This window comes from Mastigoproctus giganteus, chromosome 5 (assembly GCF_048544385.1).
Source record: "Mastigoproctus giganteus isolate SK-2022 chromosome 5, ASM4854438v1, whole genome shotgun sequence".
Lineage (NCBI taxonomy): Eukaryota > Metazoa > Arthropoda > Arachnida > Uropygi > Thelyphonidae > Mastigoproctus > Mastigoproctus giganteus.
Genome location: NC_143579.1, coordinates 123923499 through 123945287, shown reverse-complemented (window position 1 = coordinate 123945287; position 21789 = coordinate 123923499). Strand labels below are relative to the sequence as shown.

The 21789-nt window shown below is 37.7% G+C and overlaps 1 protein-coding gene across 1 annotated transcript in view; it reads right to left on the bottom strand.

Moving 5' to 3' along the window:
- Positions 1–21789, bottom strand: part of Zip99C (Zinc transporter Zip99C) — a 336298-nt gene that overhangs the window by 232128 nt on the left and 82381 nt on the right. Inside the window, exons 4-6 of the mRNA XM_090373442.1 lie at positions 20116–20213; positions 14064–14098; positions 13612–13643 (exon numbers count right to left, since the gene is read on the bottom strand). Coding sequence (XP_090229568.1) covers positions 13612–13643; positions 14064–14098; positions 20116–20213 — 165 coding nt within the window. The remainder of the gene's footprint in view (positions 1–13611; positions 13644–14063; positions 14099–20115; positions 20214–21789) is intronic.

Below are 21789 nucleotides of genomic sequence, written 5' to 3'. Positions count from 1 at the left end.
TGCCAGTTTGCTGCTAATTTTAACATAAATTGCATCTACAATTTTTGAGTATTTGAATCTATAATTTCAGTAATTTTAACCTAGAAATACTGGCAAGTAGCAATCAAAAACAGATAGCCTTGTGCAAAAGAGAAAAACAAATTATTGATAGGATGTATTGAATGTATTGAGTGGTGCTGGTCCTAAAAATACTGTTATATGCCACTCTAGGTATACTTTTACTCTGAACACCTATCTATATTCAAATTAAATTAAAAATCATTTGTCATTTAATTCCCATGATATTCTGTTCAATAAATACTGTTGTATATATACATATATATATTTTTTTTTTATGAAAATCCCAAACACGACAGTTATTAGAACCTATAGTACTTTGTACCATGCTAGGTTTGGAGGTTGAGAAGACAAAAGAAGATATTTGTTGACATTAGACTTGAACTTCTGTAGACTGTAATTTTCAGGAAATATGTATGAAGGAAGGTTGTTCCAGAAAGTAGCAGTTGAGTGAATAATCGAGGAAGATGAAAAGTTGGTTCTGTGAGTTTGAAGTTGGACAGTAAATGGATGGTGATGGCACGTGTTCAGACTGTTTTGAAAGAGAGAACAGGAATTATAGAAGCCAGTTCAGAAGAACAGTGCCCATGGAAGTATCTGTAGAATAGTCATGCAGCAGAAACAGCAGTGGAGGGACTGTTAGAGATGAGTCATTAATTAACCTAACTGCCCTCTTCTGAATGAAATCTAGAAGCCTGAGAGAAGTTTTGGGGGCACCACCCCAGATGTGGGAACAATATTCCCTGGTAGGGCGGATTTGCGATTTGTACAGAGCGAACAGCTGTTTGGAAGAAAAGTAACGCCGATAGCGAAAGAGAAAATCAAATTTTTTAGAAGCAGAGGAAGCAATATTTGTAATGTGCTTGTGCCAGGAGAGATTAGAAGTCAGGATAATCCCCAAAAGAGATATATCATCTTGCCTAGAAATCGGAGTGTTACCAAAGGTAAGCAGAGGAGCTGAAGAATTTTTTTTGCGAGATATAAGACAGGACTGAGTTTTAGAAGGATTGAAATCAACTAGGTTGTCTTTGCCCCACTGGAGAATTACATGAAGATCAGCATTTAAGGAATTGGTATTATATTTGAGAAGTTGAAGCTGATTGAGCAGGGCAAGGTTTCTCAAAATGGAAAGTGGAATGCAATGTGCTATCACTGGCAAAACTATGGATAGGATTTCCGGTTAGTCGAAGGTCATTAATATACAAGAGGAAAAGAGTGAGAACCTTGGGGGTGGGACACCAGCATTAATGGAGAAGTTAGACAGAGAGCCATCTACCATCACCCTCAGTGAGCAGTCAGAGAGAAAACTGGATAACCAATTACAAAAAAACAGTTGGCAAATCATAAGATGGAAGCTTGTTTAGAAGACCTTTATGCCAAACACGATCGAAAGCCTTTGAGATGTAAAGAGAACTGCTGGTGTTTCACCAAACTTCTCCAGTGAATTTGTCAATAAATAGATAACATAAGCCAGAATATCACCAGTGGATCGACACTGACTGAATCCATACTGGCGATCGTTGATCAGACAGACGGTTTGTATGTAGTTTAAGAGTTGGCGGTTAATTGATTTCTCCATTACTTTAGAAAGAGTAGAAGTAATTACAATGGGATGATAATTGGATGGGAGGGATTTGTTACCCTTTTAAGAAACTGGCTGGATATGAGCAAATTTCCAAGCAGAAGGAAAAACACCTTTGGAATAAGAAAGTGAAAAAAGGCGGTAAAGAATAGGAGTAAGTTCAGGAGTACAGGTTTTGAGAACAAGTGGAGAAAGACCTGGAGCTTTCTTAGCATCAAGATTCGTCAAAATCCTTCTGACATCCTTTAGGTGGAAGACCACAGGAGGCATTGAATGGAGCATGTTGGGAATGGTGGGAGGTGTTTTACCAAGATCGTTAATACATGAGTTGGAAGAAAAGTGTAGAGTAAAGTGTATTCAGTGTCAAACGGGTCTACATTGCTTTCATTGTAGGTGTACCAGTTCACTGGGAAGGCCAGAGATTTAAAAGTGTATGGATATTGTATTAGTGTAGTGTTGTGTATCATTGTTCTTCTGGCCATTTAGCTGCTATACCCCTGCTGGAGTCCAACGTTGCCTACACTTGGCCCTGTGGAGGCAGACTAGGTACACCAGTATTGAGACATTATTTACTCTGGCAGGCCCTGCCATCTAGTTTCCTGAGATTTCAGTGGCTAGGGCTTATGGAAGAAAAAGGGGGGGGGGTGATGGATGCTAGAATCTAGTTAGGCCGAAAGAGGTTCGTGTATGCAATGAGAATTTGGACACTTTTAAAAATTTTTCATTGTGTGTGGGGCGCTCGCTGGTGATATAGGCAGAGTGGGAAGGAAGACTGAAGACTAGAAGGCGACCCCAGGGCAGAACAGTGGGGCATGCCTGTGCCCCACCAGGAGAAGAAATAGGGGTGTGGGGAGAGGAGGGGACAGGAGCACTGTCACCTCCCCACACCAGGGAAGGGAATGAAAGTGTGTTGGGCTAGAGCCCAGCACAGGTCGCTAATGTGGCATGTGGCAGCAATTGCTGCTGTTCAGTTCAGTTAAGATGTTTGGGTTTCCGTCCACTTGGTTAGCTTATGTTTTGTTTTCTCAAAGGTTATTTCAGTTACTTTCAGGATCAAGTCTGGTTATCTCTGTTCTAGATATGAGCCTGAGTCAAACCCTGTGTCCCAGGGTGCAATCGGAGGGTTGGCTTTTGCACTCCGTCCATCATCATTTGGGTATATCCTCCGTTCACTGTTGTTCTAGTGGGTTTTCATTCTCACTCATTCCTGGTGCATTTAAGTGGGTATGTTTTCCTCATCAATTTGGGTTTTCTCCTGTTCCTTTCAGTTTTAGTCAGGTCAATCAATGTCCTGGTTTGTCAGTTGTTGTGGAAGGCAAGTTCAGTTCTTCTTCAGCTGTAGGCATTTTGTGCATATCGGCTGAAGGGTGTATGCTCATCTTCTGTGTCCATGAGATGATGTTCTTGGTTCTTTGGTGGTGGCAGCAGAGCTACGGTTTTAGTTAAGTCATGGGAGGTCTAAGGATGAAGCCAGCCTAGCATCCAAGTTATGAGGTGTTCATCATCTTGTTTTAATTAGTCTGGTTTGTGAATCGCTAGTAGTGTTTTCCTTCTGGAGAACAAGTCCTGGGCAAATCACGAAAGTGCCCTATATCTCCTACGATGCCACCAAATTACCAAGATTATGTCTAAAATCCTGGTAATTTGGTGGCATCGTAAATCCTCATAGTTTTCGCATCTATGCATCGATTGATGCCAGGTCTCTGCCTCTCCACAGAAGTAGAGAGGGCTATCAACCAGACCAAAGGCTGTCAATTTGGCATTGAAAGGGCCATGTCCTGTTATCAGATAGGTTGTGTTCAGTCCTGGGAGGAACCTGGGGGGGGGGGGGGGACTGGCGATACATCATTTTTTTTTTTTTTTTTTTTGTTAGTTGTTGGCGCATCAGCTTCTATGGCCATAATGCACCTCCCAAAGTTTTTGCATTTTACTGTGATCCAAGCCCGAGGCGGGAATCGAAGGAGGAGTTTAATCAGCTGCAGAAGTTTAATCAGCTTGGTTTTCTCCATCTTATGGTTGTTTGCGGGGTTGGTGGTGTGTCCCACATGGGATATTTCTACTCCTTTGGCAATGTAATTTAGCATCGCTGTTCTAGCAGCTTCAGGTTAAAGTGGGAGAGCACCCGCCAGCACCTAGAGGTCATGCATACTCACTGTGCGGCAGACACAGGTAAGCAAAAGTAGGACAGATCTGTGGATGGTATCAAGCACTCTTCTGTTGACTGCAGTTGTGGCTTTCTGGTACCAGATTGGTGAGGCATACATGATTATGGAAAGAAAGGTGGTTTTATAGTATAGAGTTGGGTTGTGTTTGTTGAGTTGCCAGTCTCTCCTGGTAATTCTGGCGACGAGGGCTGAGTAATTCCTTATTTTGCTTCTTATGTTTTTCAAGTGGGATTGAAATGAGAAGTTTGGGTCCAGGATGATCCCCAGATATTTGAGCTGGGTGTTAAGTTTGAGAGTTGTGTTGCTGATCTTGATCTGTAGCGGTCTTCAGGTTTGTAGTTTTCTTTTTAGGAGCATTGTGCAGGTCTTTGCTGGAGAGATCTGCAGGCAGTGGGGTAGGGCCTATTCTTGTAGTATTGTCAAATCTGGATTTGCAATGGCTTCTAGTTGCACCGTGGAGTCTGCAGTTATTGTCACAATAAAAAGTCGTTCTCGAAGGCCTGGGTCGGTGAGTTGAAAGAAAAATGGGATGCTAGCAAGTCAGCTTTATCCTTGGCTGAAGTGACAATAGAACCATCTGGTTTTATCCTTGGCTGAAGATTTTGTTTTGATAGAGGTGGGAGCAGAGATGGGCCAAAAGTTGCAGCCAATAGCTTTGGCAAGAGACCAGAATGCTCGGCTACCATTAGAGCAAGAAGCAAGTTTTCTACTCTTTGCCTGTTCAAACTCTAGTTTGGACTGATTAATAACTGCTTTACAATTGTTGCGAGCTTTGGCATAGGCAGAAAATGAAACTGAAGAACTGGAGACAAGCCAATTATGATATGCAACATTCTTCTCTTGAACAGCCATAGCACATTTATTGAAAAACCAAAGTTTAGATAAAGGACGAGATTTTAAAGTGGAGTGTGGAATAAAGGATTCCATTCCAACAAGAATAATCTGAGCAATCAGATTTTACATCAGAAGTTTTGAAACAGTAATCCGACCAAGGAAAAGGAGAAAAGAAATCTCTGACGTCATCCCATTTTGCCATTGTAATGCCAAACAACACAAGGTTGGGAATAGCCATGAGATAAAGGCTCCATTGGAGAAGAGACAATCACCAAGTTGTGATCTGAGGTGCCTAAAGGACCACTCACTTCGACTGTGTACTTAGACAGGTTGTTTGTGAGAAAAAGATCAAGCGCATTGGTTGTATGGTTAGGATTGTCCGGTATTCTGGTAGATAAATGAACAATCAGTGTGAGGTCATTGGTAATTGCAAATGCCTCAGCATCTCAAACAGCTGGATCTGTGTGACTAGAGAATGGAAGTCTGCTGGAGTTGCGAAAATTAAAATCACAAAGGAAATTTGCCTCACTGTTAAGGAAGTTGGACTGGAGAAAAGTCAAGTTGCAAAGAGAGGAAGTCAGAGATCTCCAAGTGATTAGTGGAGTTGGGAGAACGGTATGTTCTCCCAACTCCACTAATGGAGCAGATGAATTTGATAGAATGAGGTACAGAGATTTTAAGCCAGAGAAGGTCGACAAGAGGAGATTCCAAATTACTAAGTCTCTGACAGGGAATATTGGAACTGACATATGCACAAGTACCACCTTTGAGACGAAAGGAATCATACAGTGAATAATTTGGGCAAGTGATTTGAGTAGCGGTTGAATTTTACTGCACATTGGCAAAGCAATTACATAATTTTACTGCATATTGGCTTTGCCAATATGCAGTAAAATTATGTAATTTTCCAGCTTATCTGATATGGTAGATATGGAAGCAAATATAAAGAAAAGGAAATTTATACTTGCTTCCAAGAAGCAAGTATAAATTTTTATAGAAATTTTTATAAAAAAATTTTCTATAAAATTTTTTAATCCAATTCACAATAATACCTGTACTTTTATAATATGAAAACAGCTTTAACACATTTGCCACTGACCATATTTGGGAGTGCATTCTGTGTGCTGTTAGTGTCATTTATAATATTTTTCCTAGATTCTGATTGCATATCATTCAAGTATTTTTAGGAATCAAGGATTTTTTTCCTATCACAAAAAAAAGAAAGCATTGCATATATATGATATGGGGAAAAAACTCTAAGTAATCATTACTTTGCTGAATGAATGTTCACTAACGTGTATTCAGAAAAGTAATGATGACTTGTTTTTTTTTCCTTCCACACCATCACGCGGTGTGGAAGGAAAACAGAAGACCTATACTTAAATCCTGACAAGATTCACATCTTATGGACTTTTTTTTCACACTAGGACTAAATTATACAGGGAAAACCATACAACCCTTCTGCAATGGGCAAAGTTATTTGTTGTTTTTTTACGAGCATTAGCAACTAAGGCCATATTGCTCCGGGGATATACGGTGGTCTTTCCCTGACCTTTCCACATCCTCCATATTTGGTGGTCACGGGCTCGAACCCCGGTCTACTCAAGAAGGGTGTGCTACGCACTGCTGCTCCTGCCCACCTGACTATGGAGGCACCGCAATGGGCAAGGGTTGCTAGTTTGTACCCAGCAAAAACTCAGGATTTTTATCTAGCAAAGTAAGCAAAATGACCATAGAATAAATACAATTCACAGACACAGTACACTGATGCTCTATAATCTTAGCTGCTGGTGAAAAAAAAATCACCACAATTCTTGCAAGCAAATATATCTGATTTTTAATTGATCAATTATATTACATATTGAACTTAACTATAGTTCTTTATATTAATCACTAAAGCAGTTGAAAAAAAGCACTGGCTTTTCCAGACATTTCTTAAAATAGTACATTGTATTCTTCCTTTTGCCAAGCTGAAGGCACGAACAACATCTTTTTCACAATACAGATCCCTTCGCATTTAGAAGGAATTTCACAAATATTTGCGAAATGTTCTTTAGTGTTCTAGAAACAGCAACCTATGAAGGAGTGGTAGGGCATCCCCAACATTGTATGACAGCAAGACAAAAATCATACAATTTTATTTTTCTTCCAAAGTACTTATTGAAAAGACGAAAGGCATTCAGAAGCATAATTTGAAAAATCTAAATCTTATTATTTCATGCTTGAACTCAGCAGAAATTATCTGAACACCTCTCTTGTCTTTCCATTTTGAAACAGCCACATCATTGACATAACAGCATATACTTTTGCCCTCTTTTTAGCTTTGCTGTTAAGACCCTATTTGGATTTTCTTTTCTGTCAGTCAGCATGTAACATAATAGTACTGTACATCTTGGCCTTGGGTAATTGTACTGCAAGGTATCAGAATTGTAAAAGTTACCCATGAACAAAGAACCCAACATACATCTTCTCTTGCTTATGCTTCTGTAATGCATTTGCAGCATGCCCTTGTCCTCCCATCTCATCCAATACTCCTGTGTATACTGGACACTTTAATACTAGACCATTTGACTCAGTTTTATGCCATATTTCTATCTTATTGCAGATGTATTGTCTTAAAGGATGGCCTCTCCAGCGAATTGTGGATTTGCCAGTGACAGCTATTTTCCAATAATAAATTTTTAGCATTGCACCGTTCAGGAAGTCTAATAAAGGCCTGATTTTATAAAGACAGTCTGTAGGTAGTTTTTTGAGATTTTGTGCCTAATGAAAGGCATCTTGCTAATTATTAAAAATTTTTTTCTGCACACGAATGATGAAAAGCACTTCACTACAAACAGTTGTTCTTTTTTCCAATAATCTTGGATTCTTGGTGCACAAGTTAGCATTAGCATTAGCATTAGTAGAGGCATATGATGCAAGAAAGCAAGCTTATTCAGCATCAGCCAAAAAAAAAAAAAAAAAACACACACACCACTCCCATTTCACCCCTCCGTTCGTTCGAAATACCTGTCCAGTTGAGCTTTAAATTTGTTTAGGCTATCAACTTCAACAACAAGTGATGGAAGTCGGTTCCACCAACCAACCACCCGCTGGCCAAAGGCAAATTTCCGCACATCTATCCGACATCCGTCCTTCCTCAATTTCAATTTATGCCCTCTGAGGTGATTATTCTGAGCAAGATGAAGAATCCCACTGGCATTGAGCATGCTAAAACCATTCAAAGCCTTATACACCTCTATCAGATCACCTCGCCGGTGCCTAGTCTCCAGACTCTGTAATTTGCAAAACTTAAGCCTTTCTTCGTAAGAGCAACCCTTTGTTCCATTCACTAATCTTGTTGCCCTTCTCTGTACCCGTTCCAGCAGCTCTACATCCTTCTTGAAATGAGGCCTCCAGACCTGTATACAGTACTCAAGATGTGGCCTAACCATTGCCTTATACAAGGGAATAATCACCTCCTTATCCCTGCTAGAAAAATTCCTGTATATCATTGACAAGACACCATGAGCTACTCTTGCAGCTCGTCTGCACTGCTCAGAGAACTTCATATCTGCCTGCACAATTACCCCCAGGTCCTTTTCATTCTCCACCACTGTCAGTGTAGTACCGCAGAGTTGATACGTTGCTCTGCGGTTAAAGGAGTTGTCCTGGTGTGGAGAAATAATCCCGTGGAAAAAAATTGATTTCCTTCATGCTAATATTTTTACATTCGTTTATTTGTGAACAAGTTTTCATACCCGCTTCATATACAATGGCTGTGTAACTGTTGGTTTAATTCGCAAGCAACTGATAAAATTCACCAGTTGCAAGCAGCTCAAAATAACTAATCGGATTTTTACTCATGGGCATTGCAATATGACAATAAGCAATAGGCATTTGACAATAAGCAAAATTCAAGTGATAGCATTCAGTGGAATCAGTGTGCCAATATCAAGCAATTGTTCATTTCATGTGCCTTTACTTTTACCGCCCTTGTTCAATGACTACTTTAGAATGACCGCACATCTGTATTAACACATAGTAATTACCTTTAATTTTGACACACATATGCATCAAGCCCTGCTCAATTGGAAAGAAAGGCAACTGTCATATCCACCTTGACCCATTCTGCTATATAAAAGAAGCATGGGATAAAGTTAAATCTCAGACCATCAAAAACAGATTTAAAAAAAATCAGGACTAAGCTGCATAAAAGCTGATGAAGAAACAAAAGAAAATTATGATATGTTTCATCAATGTGGTTAAATTATAGCTTAAGTACTGATGTGCCACAAATTGATGACTAAGCAGTGTTCTTCCCAGTACCTATTGAATGGGCACACCGCCCAGTGAATTTAACTGACTGCCTGGCTAAAATTTAAGTGATTCTCGCATATGCTTCTGTATAGTACCATATACTATATTGCTCACTGATCTCGATAAATATTAATTCGAACACACTGTGTGATTAAGGTCAATGCAACAAGAGCATATAATGTTAAACTATCAATTACGTTTCGCTCAGGATTGTTTAAGTCACATTCATAAATAACAGAAAATTTTATAATATTGTGAAGTATTACACTTCCCCACCTGGCTAGTTCATAATAGCTGGCAAAATTTTCTGGGGAGAACCTGGGCTGGATTTTGGTATTCGTAGGCCCTAGGCACTTTTATTCCGAAATGTGCTAAAAAAAAGGGGGGAAATGTTTCTTCTATTTTAACACTTGGACTGCAAAACACGTCAATTAACAACTCAAATTTCAACTATAGTAAATGATAAACCACCTCAATTGACGGAGCAACCATCACTTCTATTCTTCTAGTTTTGAGAACAGTCACTAGATAGCGTATGAGTATTGAGTTGAAACTCCTAGAGTCGATTGCAAAGAAATATCACACATAGAAATTGATTTTCAAAAACAGGGTTTTTTTCTAGGGCCTACGAAATTTTTTTTGGTTTTCCAGCCCTTGCGTATTACCCTACAGTGCCTAATGGGAAATTCAGCCCTGGGGAGAACACTGCTAAGCGAAATGAACAAAGTCAAGATAACAGAACTTCCAATAGACGAAGACATTATCAATGCCTTTAAATAACTGAAAGTTATTTAAAGGCATTATTTAAAGGGGAAAAGTGGGGTGACAAATGTTTCATTAAACTGGTATCCAAGAAAAGCCAATATCCACTATAAAAACTCTGTAGTTTTTTTACAAACTAATAATATGAATCCAGAATTTCAGATTCAGCTTAATAATAAGATAAAGATCATCATCATCATCAGCCATTTTCAATCCACTGCAGGATGAAGGCTTCTCCAGCAACTTTCCAGTTCCTTCTGTTTTGTGCAATGGCCATCCATTTACTACCCACAAACTCATGAATTTCATCTGTCTATCTCCTTTGTTGTCTTCCAGGTTTTCTCTCAGCTCCTCTTGGGTACCATTCTGTTATGTTCTTAGTCCATCTGTCATCATGTCTTTGAGCTATATGTTCTGCCCAAGACCATTTTAGTTCTTTAGTCTTGATAACAATGTCCTTTACTTGAGTTTGCTACCTAATCCATGTGTTTCTCTTCTTACCTAACAGTCTGATTTCCAATATAATTTGTTCCATTCTTCGCTGTATAGTTCTCAGTTTCTCTTCCATTCTTTTGGTGAATGCCCAAGTTTCACTTCCATAAGTCACGGGGGGAGTATACATTGGTTAATTATTTTACGTTTCAGACAAACTGGGATATTGCTCTTCAGTATGTGACTATATTTCCTGAATGCTATCCATCCAAAATTTATTCTTCTCTTGACTTCCAGCCATTTATCATTATTACAGCTAATAACTTGTCCCAGATAAGTACATGACTCCACCTTTTCAATTACTGCTCCTTCAATCATTATGTCCCCTTTCTGTAGCATACTTGTTCATCATTACTTTTGTTTTAGCCATATTCATCTTTAGTCCAAAATCCTTATTATTTAGTTATGAACTGTGCATAACTAATTAAGATTTTCCTCTAATTCTTTGGGATTGTGGCTTATGACCACAATGTTGAAAACAAGCCGTGAATTAGGGTTGAATTCGAACGTTTCTGCAATTCTACCCAGACACGATAGGAGGGAGTATATGATGAGAGCCCTGTCAATCAATTCGGCCCTGGAAGGATTGTGCAAGGCTCAAGGGGTACAATTTTTTTTCAGCCTGGTCTGTACTTGTTAACAGGAGAGACTGCTTCTACAGGGATGGCATACACTTAAATAGAAAGTGTGCAAGAATGTTTGCTGATGCTATCGAGGCAGTGTTAGGTGGGTCGGAAAACTGTTAGATTGGGGGGATTCAAGGAGTAATAGATTAACAGTAGCCACTGGCAGAGGTGAAAGTGATTCTTGCACTGCTTCTATTGGAATGAGCCGCAGCCTGGAAAATAAGATGCAGGATAGTTCAGAGACTGCTGGGAATCATTGGGGTACAAATAAACACATAGGTTGTGTTAGGGTAGCTAAGAAAAAGAACAGGTGCATGCATACTTGCGTGTACACCAATGCTAGGAGTTTAGCAAATATATTTGATGAATTTCAGGTATTGCTCAAAACATCAAAGGCAGATATTGTGGGGATTTCAGAGACATGATGTCACACAGATATAAGGAATGCAGAACTGGAATTTGGGGAGTACAATGTCTACAGAAAGGATAGACAGGGTAGGAAGGGAGGAGGGGTTATACTATTAGTTAAGAAATACATAAAATCCAAGGAAGTGAAGCCAGTCAACATTGCTGGACAGTGCAGTGTCGAGTCAGTTTGGTGTGACATAAGCATAGGGAGATCAAAATTGAGAGCAGGAGTGTGCTCTATAAGCCTAATGACTCTGATGAGTATAATAAGAAACTGTACGGGGGAAATAGAGTGGGCCAGTAAATCAGAGAGTCTTATAATGGGGGATTTTAATTTCCCAGATATTGACTGGAATTTGGGGGCTGGTCACTCACACACTAGCAAGGCTTTTGTGGATTTATTGGATGATTGTTTTCTACATCAGCATGTTTGGGAGGCAACTAGAGGGAGTAATACTCTTGATTTGATTATCAGTAGTGATTCTTCATGCATTAAGAATCTGTAGGTAAATGAACCACTAGGTGGCAGTGATCACAGTGTGCTGAAGTGGGATTTACTCAAAGAGTTAACTACCATTACGGGTAAAGGGAAGGGTTATTGCTTTCGTAAAGGCGACTACGATGGACTGAGACAGTATTTAAATTCTATACAGTGGGACCAACTGATGATGTTACTAACAGCAAATTCAAAATGGGAAGCATTCAAAGAACTTACCTTGGAAGCTACTAGGTTTTAGATACCAACTAAGAAATAAATGTTCAAGGTTTAGGCCTAAGTGGATGTCAGATGAACTAATGAGACATATGGCAGAGAATAAAAATGCATGGGATACATACAAATCAACATGTGACACAGAAGCCTATGATAGATACAAGTTGATCTGTAACCAAGTTACAAAGGAGATTAGGCAGGTGAAGGCAGATTACGAGAAATCTTTGGCAAGGGATGCAAAGAAAAACAGCAAAGAGTTCTTTACTTATGTAAACTCTAGAAGGAAGGGGATGACTCAGATTGGTCCACTTGATATCGATGGGTCAACTGTTGATGATCCTGCTCAGGTAGCTAACAAACTGAATGAATATTTTGCATCGACATTCACACATGAATAGTTATTCAGCGAGGGGAATGCCAGAGGTGTATTACACTCTGGCAGTAAGCTAGAGAATCTTGTAATAACTGAGAGTAAAGTGGAGGAGAAATTGTTGAAGATAAATACAAGAAAGGCACCTGGGGTGGATGGGATCTATCCAGTTATATTAAAGGAGGCAGCAAAGGAAGTAAGCAAACCCTTAGCCATAATTATGAGAGCTTCCTTGGACTCAGGGGAAATACCCATTAACTGGAGATGTGCAAATGTGACCCCAATTCACAAAGGAGGACCAAAGGGCAACACAAATAATTATAGACCTGTTAGTTTAACTTCTGTTCCAGGAAAATTAATGGAGGCACTGATTAAAGAAGCACTGCAGGATCATCTAGACAAGACTTCAGTTATAGCTCAGACACAGCATGGTTTTGTTACGGGGAAGTCTTGCCTGACCAATTTGATTGGATACTATGATGCAGTCACAAAAGAACTGGATGCAGGGAATAACTTTGATATTATATACTTGAATCTTAGAAAGGCTTTTGATAGTGTTGCACATGGAAGACTGCTGCACAAATTGGAGCAGTGTGGCATTGGAGGCAAATTGCTGCTATGGATAAAGGGGTGGTTGAGGGGGAGAAGACAGAGAGTTGTAATCAATGGACACTGCTCATCGTGGACTAATGTTATTAGTGGAGTCCCTCAGGGTTCAGTATTGGGTCCATTATTGTTTTCTGAATTTATAAATGATATTGATGGTATATCAAGCTTAATGTCCAAGTTTGCAGACGATACGAAGGTTGGCAGGGTTGTCAAGGACACTACTGACACTATGCTACTGCAATTGGATCTGGAAAGGTTGAGCAGATGGGCTGAGAGGTGGCAAATGAAGTTTAACATTGACAAATGTAAAGTACTACATATGGGAAACAGCAACCCCAGAGCAACATATCAACTATGTGGTACTACACTGACAATGGTAGAGAATGAAAGGGACCTGGGGGTGGTTGTGCAGGCAAATATGAAGTTTTCTGAGCAGTGCAGACGGGCTGCAAGAGTAGCTCATGGTGTATTGTCGATGATATATAGGAATTTTTTTCCAGCAGGGATAAGGAGGTGATTATTCCCTTGTATAAGGCAATGGTAAGACCACACCTAGAGTACTGTATACAGGTCTGTAGGCCTCATTTCAAGAAGGATGTAGAGATGCTGGAACGAGCACAGAGAAGGGCAACAAGATTAGTGAATGGATCAAAGGGGGTGCTCTTACGAAGAAAGGCTTAAGTTTTGCAAATTACAGTGTCTGGAGACTAGGCACCGGCGAGGTGATCTGATAGAGGTGTATAAAGCCTTGAATGGTTTGAGCATGCTCAATGCTGATGGGATTCTTCCTCTTGCTCAGAAAAATCACCTGAGAGGGCATAAATTCAAATTGAGAAAAGACAGATGTAGGATAGACGTGAGGAAATTTGCCTTTAGCCAGCGGGTGGTTCGTTGGTGGAATAGACTTCCATCCCTGTTCTTGGAAGTTGATAGCCTAAATAAATTTAAGGCTCAGCTGGACAGGTATTTCGAACGAACAGAGGGTGAAGTGGAAGTTGTTATTTTTTATTTATTTTATTATTATTTTTTTTTTTTGGTTGATGCTGCATAAGCTTGCTTTCTTGCATCAAATGACTCTACTAATGCTAATGCTAATGTCATCTGCAAATCATAAATGGTTTAGGTACTCTCCACCATTCACATTGACTCCTTTCTGCGACCAGTCTAATCTTCTGAAAGCTTCTTCAAGGGCAGCAGTAAACAGCTTTGGAGATATTGTGTCTCCTTGTCGAACTCCTTTCTTGATTTTAAATTTGCTACTGTCTTTGTCTAGTCTAATAAAGGAGGTAGCATTCTCATATATTTTCTTCAAAATCATAATATATGGGGTATCTATGCCTTGTCTTTCTAGTGCCCGAAACATTGTCTTATCCTGTATGGAGTCAAATGCCTTTTCATAATACACAAATGCCAGGCATAATGGTGTTTTATATTCATTTACTTTCTCCATTAGCTGTGATATTACGTGGAGGTGATCCATAGTTGAGATTCCTGTCCTAAAGCCAGCTTGCTCTTTCAGTTGATTCTCATCAAGTATTCTTTCTAATCTGTTAGTAATGACCCTTGTGAACAACTTGTAGATGTGGAATAACAAGCTAATTGGTCTATAATTTCCAATTTCTGATTTATCTCCTTTCTTATGCAGCAAAACTATGATTGCATTATTCCACTGCTTAGGCGTCACACTTTTCTAATGCATTTTGTGAAGAGCCTTGCCAGTTTTTGTGTTATGTCTCTTCCTCCCAATTTTAACAACTCTACAGTAACTTCAGCTTCCCCCAGGGCTTTCTGATTCTTCATTTTCTTCAATGTCTGTTCTACCTCATCGGGAAGAATATCAGGTATGTCGTATGTGTTGCTAATTTGCAATCCATCTTCCCTACTTCTGGCATAATTCCCTCACTCCTTGTATAATTCTCTATAGTAGTCTTCTGCTATTTGAATTGTGACTTCTCTGCTATTTATAAGTACACCATCGCCATTCTTCAGTATTATTTATCTTTCTGTATTACTGCTCATGGCTGCTGATTTAAATCCTTTGTTTTCCCTTAATGCTTGTTCTACTTTTCTTGTGTTAAATCTTCTTATGTCCTCTCTGAGCCGCTTTCTAATGGCTTTGCATTACTCAGTATACTTAATTTTCTCATTGTCAGTGTTTATCTTGCTCTTCATTTGTCGCCTTCGGTTCATCATTACAAGTGTTTCATGACTAATTTTTTCTTTGGAATTCTTTTTCCGTATAGGTTTCTTGGGCTTAATCACTTTCAGAAAGTTGTAATATTCCTCGTCGATATCTTGGTCCTGAGCAGTCTGCAGAAGCTCAAACTTGTTCTTAAGTTCCAGTACATACTGCTCTTTCTCCTCTTCTGTTATCTCAAAGACCGTCATATTATTTACTCGAGTCAGTTTTTTCCATTCCTTTCCTACATCTATATCAAGTGTGCATCTTACCATTCTGTGATTGCTTCCAACAATTACCTTATTCAGGACGATAACATCATTCACGATATATCTTCTGTTAGTGAGGATGAAGTCGATTTCATTAGTTGTTAATCCATTTGGGCTCTTCCATGTCCACTTTCTGTTCACCCTTTTCTTGAAAAAAAGTGTTCATTACTGACAATCCTTGAGATTTTGCAAATTCCACAAGTCGTTCATCAATTCCAAAATTTCTTATAATTCCCCCTTTCTGCGCTGTTTTGTCTTTTTCCAACCTTAGCATTGAAGTCCCCCATAATAATAGTGTAGTGGGTTTTCTGCTCATCTAGAAAACTCAATTGCAGTGTACATTTCTTCAACCTCTTCATCATCATGGCTCGATGTTGGTGGATAAATCATTATAACCTTTAGCTTGTACCTGTTAGAAATCTTGAGTATTAGTTTTGACACCCTTGGTGATACACTTTTGAATTCCAAAATGTTTTTTATATCTTTATGGACCAGAAACCCAACTCCACCTTCACTCCTTTCACTGTTTTCCATTGGTGTACAGACGATTTCCACTTGATAAACTTATAACTGATTCATATCTTCTTCTTGTTTCAGCCAAACCGATAATATCTCAATTCACATTTTCTAGTTCCTTTTCCAGCTCTAATATCCTGTCTTCACCGATGAGCAATCTTACGTTATAACAGGCCAAGTTCAGTTTCTGTGCATGGCAGCCTGGTCGTACCCAGAGATTCTTAGCACGCTCTGCTTCCACTCTGATCCTCTCACTGCCGTAAGAGGGAGAGTGAAAGCTGCTAGGGACTGAAGACCATTTGTTTCATCATGCTGTCATATGCCGGAGGGTTTGGTCTTTTCCTCTTCATGTGACCAGGCGTCTTGAAAAGAACCACTCTACACGTTCGTTGGCACCTAAGTGACATAACAGGGCTTTCGAGAAGGTATGCATGAGTGAATTTTAGGGATGCAGGCCAACCGGACTTCTCCTAAATCTTCTGTAATAGAAAGATATTGGATCCATCAGTGTTTTAGACTGAGTGTCTGATAACACACAGAATACCTGTTCCCCTCTAAGATAAAGATATCATTTATAAATTTCGCCTGAAAAGATGAAACAAGCAACATTAAAAGACATTTTCAACCTGGCAGTAGTGATGCAAAATGTGTACCACAAATGGTGGTGGTGTAGCACCTAATGGGTGCCAATTTTCTTTTTTAATTTTGGGAAGAGAAAAAAAAACACAACTTTTCCACATTTTTTGAATATTGCTTAGATAATATTGGTATTTCTTCTTTGCTTACTGATTTTCTGTACTTATTTTATGTAATTTTTTATTTTTAATAAAAAATTAAATATTTTTTAAGTTTATAAATTAAATATTGTTATTACTTTTTATTTAAAAAAAATTAATTCTTCTGAAAATTAAAAAAAATGTTTTAAGCATAAAATATAGACATGAATCTCCAAAGTCTGTTTCATTTTCCAGTTCAAAAAACTGTTAAGCATGTGAAATTTTAAGCATGCATATGTACATATTATTTCTGCTTTTTATGTGTACAAGTAATTCTAAAAATAATTTAAAAATAAGTATATATTGGATACTTTATTCACTTCCATTTTAAAATTTTTCCTAAATTTATTTCAAATTTAGTGTGCTGTAAGTTCACCAAATTTAAAATAATGTTTCTCAATTGCCGCACACTAGCACTCATCTTGACTGAATATCATGTTTCACTTTCCTGTCTTTACATGTAAGTAATAACAAAACTTTCAAAAATGGCCTCCATAGCCAGGTGGGAAGGAGCGGCAGTGCGTAGCACATGCTTCTTGATTAGACCGGGGTTCGAGCCCATGACCACCAAATACGGAGGATGTGGAAAGGTTAGGGAATGACCACCGTATATCCCTGGAGAAATACGGCCTTAGTTGCTAATGCCCCTAAAAACCAAATAACAATAACAACAGCATTCAAAAATGAAGTGTGGAAATTTGTAGAGCTTCATATACTTGCGGGAGTGAAATACAATAATCGTGGACTTTAGACCTTCATTAGTTATGTTAGTGCAAATCATACACCACACTACTATTTAAGAACAGAGTTTCAAAAACAGTGGCCAGGTACTATTTTGATGTCCATTTTCTGAGGTGAATAATTACTGAGAGAAAACAGTTACACTATTGCAGTAAAAGTTTGCCTACACAGTAGATGCCAATTATCATGATCACTTTGGGAAACACTGCTTAATTGATAACAATAACTGATGAAACAAGAATGGAGCTAGTCAGTGTTGTTTACTGATGCAAAGCAGAAATTAGTGCATAAAAAGGTGGAAGTGGACAGACAGAAAACATTAAAATCAAGAAATATTTCTTCAAGAAAGTCACCAATAAAAGTGACACTGTCAATGTTTCTGGAAATCCATACAAACCATTAAAAACAAATAAAGAAATTATTAAAATCCAGAATTAGAAAAGGATTAATGCTCTACTGTAAAATAGATGATGAGTAGGAGTACTTTCTTTCAAGGCATAATGACAGAGTTGACTATACAAACTGCACAACAATAATAATTATACATGCATGGATTCTTGCATGCAGTGTGTCAGACCTCAAGAAAAACACTAATAGAAAAAGATGTTACATAAGCACTTCCACCACACATGCAACCATGATAAGACAAAAAGACAATAACAAAAACACGAAGTGCTGATTAAAATAACCATTCTATATATATTTTTTATTTATTTATTTTTTTTTATATGTATTAGTAAGTATACATCTGATCAAGGAGATTCATAAAATTGAAAACATTACAAGAATGATAAAATTATCCATAATCACAATAAGCAGCATACACTGTATTTAGGAAGCTAGACAAAATTTCAAATTTTTATTTTTTCAGAGACAGGTAATCCCAAGTCTCCACTCCTGGTTTAAAGTTATGAAAATACAGGTAGAGTATTAAAATTTCTAAATATTTTTATTGTACATGATTTCAAAATAATTTTGAATAATGTATAGTTAATCACACACAATACAAATAGGCCTGTCATAAGGGCATAGCTTAGAGTCTTTGACCTTAATATACTGGGCATTTGAGTTATACTATATATACTGAAATCTTTCTTCAATAGGTTTAATTCACAGAAATTTCCTTAACAACAACATGGCTCATAAAAAACATGAAACTCATTTCTCAGCAGTGAATCATAAAAAACATGAGTTTTTTATGATTGGTACGTTTCTCTTGAGTTACTGCTACCCATATGGAGTACTTTACATTTGTCAATGTTAAACTTCAGTTGCCACTTCTCAGCCCATCTGCCTAACTTTTCTAGATCCTGTTGCAGTAGCATACTGTCGTTAACAACCCTGCCAACCTTTGTATCATTTGCAAACTTGGACATTAACCTGATATACCTTCACTGATATCATTGATAAATACACAAAACAACAATGGGCCCAGTACTGAACCCTGGGGGGACTCTTGCTAATAATATTAGTCCATGTAGAGCAGTGTTCATTTATTACCACTCTCTGCCGTCTTGCACTCAACCATTTCTAAACCAAACCCTAAACCAGTAGTTTTCAACCTTTTTTTAATAACGGCACCCCTAAGTAATTTATTATATTTTGCAGCACCCCTACTCAATTTTCTGTCTGTTAGTTCCGATTCTGTGTGTGTGTGTGTGTGTGTGTGTGTGTGTGTGTGTGTGTGTGTGTGTGTGTGTGTGTGTGTGTGTGTGCGCGCGCGCGCGCTCGTATATATCTAATAATAAAAAATATATATGTTATATGATAGTTATTACAATAATATAATTATAAAAATTATATTTCATAATACAAATTATATATATATATATATATATATATATACAGTATATAATAATTTTATTCTTTATATAGAGATACTAAGTAAACATCAATTATAGATCACCACAAAATTAAATAGATACTGTACACCTTTTTATAATGAAATAAAAATATAAATTTTAAAAAAATAATAAAATAAGTTTAAGTAACTTAAACCCAAATTACGTGGCACTCCTGGAACATTGTTGCGGCACCTAGGTTGAAAACCACTGCCCTAACCCATTACCAATATTACAATTACAACTATCAATATTATATTATTACAATTTGCAGCAAATTATGACTCTAAAGTATTAAGCGTTGAATTTCCATTACAATAGAAAACAGGAAATCTAAGGTAAGAGATTAAATTCTTACCTATTGACAGACTCCTCTTGCCGATGCTCCCAGAAACCTGATGTGCATACAGGCAAGAGATGCTCCCAGCAGTTAATTTATAGGTGAGTGATTAACTCCATTATCAAATATGGTGATATCCCACTACGGTGATATTTGATATCACCATAGCGGGAGTCTATGGTGATATTTTTTCCCATATCGAGTATGCTCCTTTGCAACCATATAGAGTGTGCTGAGTCAGCACTGGACACAGATACTGCAGATATTCACATATTTTCTTAATGACTAAGTATAAATTTAAATGATAGCAGCTCAAGAAATAGTTTACCCTATTTTAAGTAAAAAACCATTTGTGAAATCTGTAATTTGCGTTACTGGAGTGGACAGATTAGAATGGACCTACATTTATGAAAATAAACTGACATTATCAATTTTATCTGCAATAAAAAAACTGGTGAAATCATAATTGCACAATATGCAGTTCTAAAATTCTTTTTCATTAAGAATAATAATGGGCATAATAAAAAAAAAAAAGACTTACTAATTCTTCTGAAGCGGCAAACATCATCTGCACAATAACAAAAGTAAACATACCAACTAATATCCAAATTCCTAGAGTCAGATAGGCTGTATATCTGTCAGTCTCTAATGGAAAGAGGGGGAAAAAGTAAATATATACACATACACAAAATAATAATAAAAACAAAAACATATTTCGATATCAAAATTATTATTATTATTAGCTATATGGAGCAAGGAAGCCTGAGGCTTATGCTGCACCAGCCAAAAAAAAAAATTATGAGTTATCCTGACAGAGAGAGAGAGAGAGAGAGAGAGAGAGAGAGAGAGAGAGAGAGAGAGAGAGAGAGAGAGAGAGAGAGAGAGAGAGTGTCAAAAGTAGAAGGAAATCACCAAGAAAGAGAAGAATGATGGTATCCAGCTCAGGATCCTGGGTGTCAGGTGTGAACTAGGGCTTGCATAAAACCGAGAAATTTCAAAACCGAGTTTAACCGAAGTTTCACTCTTAAAACCGGTTTTAAAACCGATTTTCTCATACTTAGGGAAAATAATTAAAAGCTCATAACACAGGTATTTATTTTATCTTGGGTAGATTGTACAAATCGTAATCAAATCTCTTAAACAAAATCTATCACCTCTTATAGTACAAAAAAATAAAAAAATTAAAATGCTCCAAAAAAAAGTAACCAGCTTGAGATTATACAAAATTACAAATTGTATTCAAATCCTTTGAATAAAAACTATCTTCTTGTATAGTAAACAAAAAAATAATAAGTCTTATAATAATAAATAAATAAAAATAATATGAAAAAAAAACAGCTTGGGGAAATTATATAAATAAATTTTTCTGTTTATACTCCAGGACGACCAAACAGTCAGAGGAGTTAACAAGATAGACAGAATACAAGAAACAGCACCGTATTCAGCAGTCACGGGCTTGAACCCCGGTCACTCAAGGCACGTGTACTTATGCACCCGCGCGCCTGACCACTAGGCTACGGCGGCCCATTTATTGCTCAGCTTTTTTCTGAAAATGATCCTTTAAAAAACACAGTATATTAAGCATTTTTCTTGATAGACTTGACCTTATTTTTGTGTTAAAGAGACCAGTGATCGAAAACACTCTCTCAGATTGGACACTTGTTGGTTTAATGGTCAGCAGTGCTCTATAAACTTTCTCCAGCTTTTCACTTCTACTGCTAATTGCCTCCAAAATTTTAAATTCTTTGCTGATTTCCAATTCACTCGGATATTTGAAGGCTCTTCAGTTAATCTCTTTATTACACTATCATACTCTCGCATGGGTGTATCTCCAACATCGGAACAAGTCTGTTTTCTTCTAAAAGAACAATTCGTTTATTTTCAGTTGCTTCATTCAACGCTAAGACTCCTTCGGAATGTTTTGTAAATAATCTCTGATAAATCTCTTCAGCATGCTTTTTCAAAACTTGCTTACTTGGAAAATCAAAAGTTCTTGAACCTGAATCTTCTTTCCTAAACTTTTTGCGGTTGTGTAGATAGCTCAGCAAAGCCACAGTTTGGCAATTTCGTCTTGCATTGTAATGCTGCAAAAGGCTTTGGTGAAACTTTAAAGTAAATGGGTTTTCTGCTGTATCAAGCTTAGCAAGCAGAAATTCTATTGAAGACTCTGCTTTAAGTAAGTCGGTATCTTCTGACGTATCTTCTATAGCC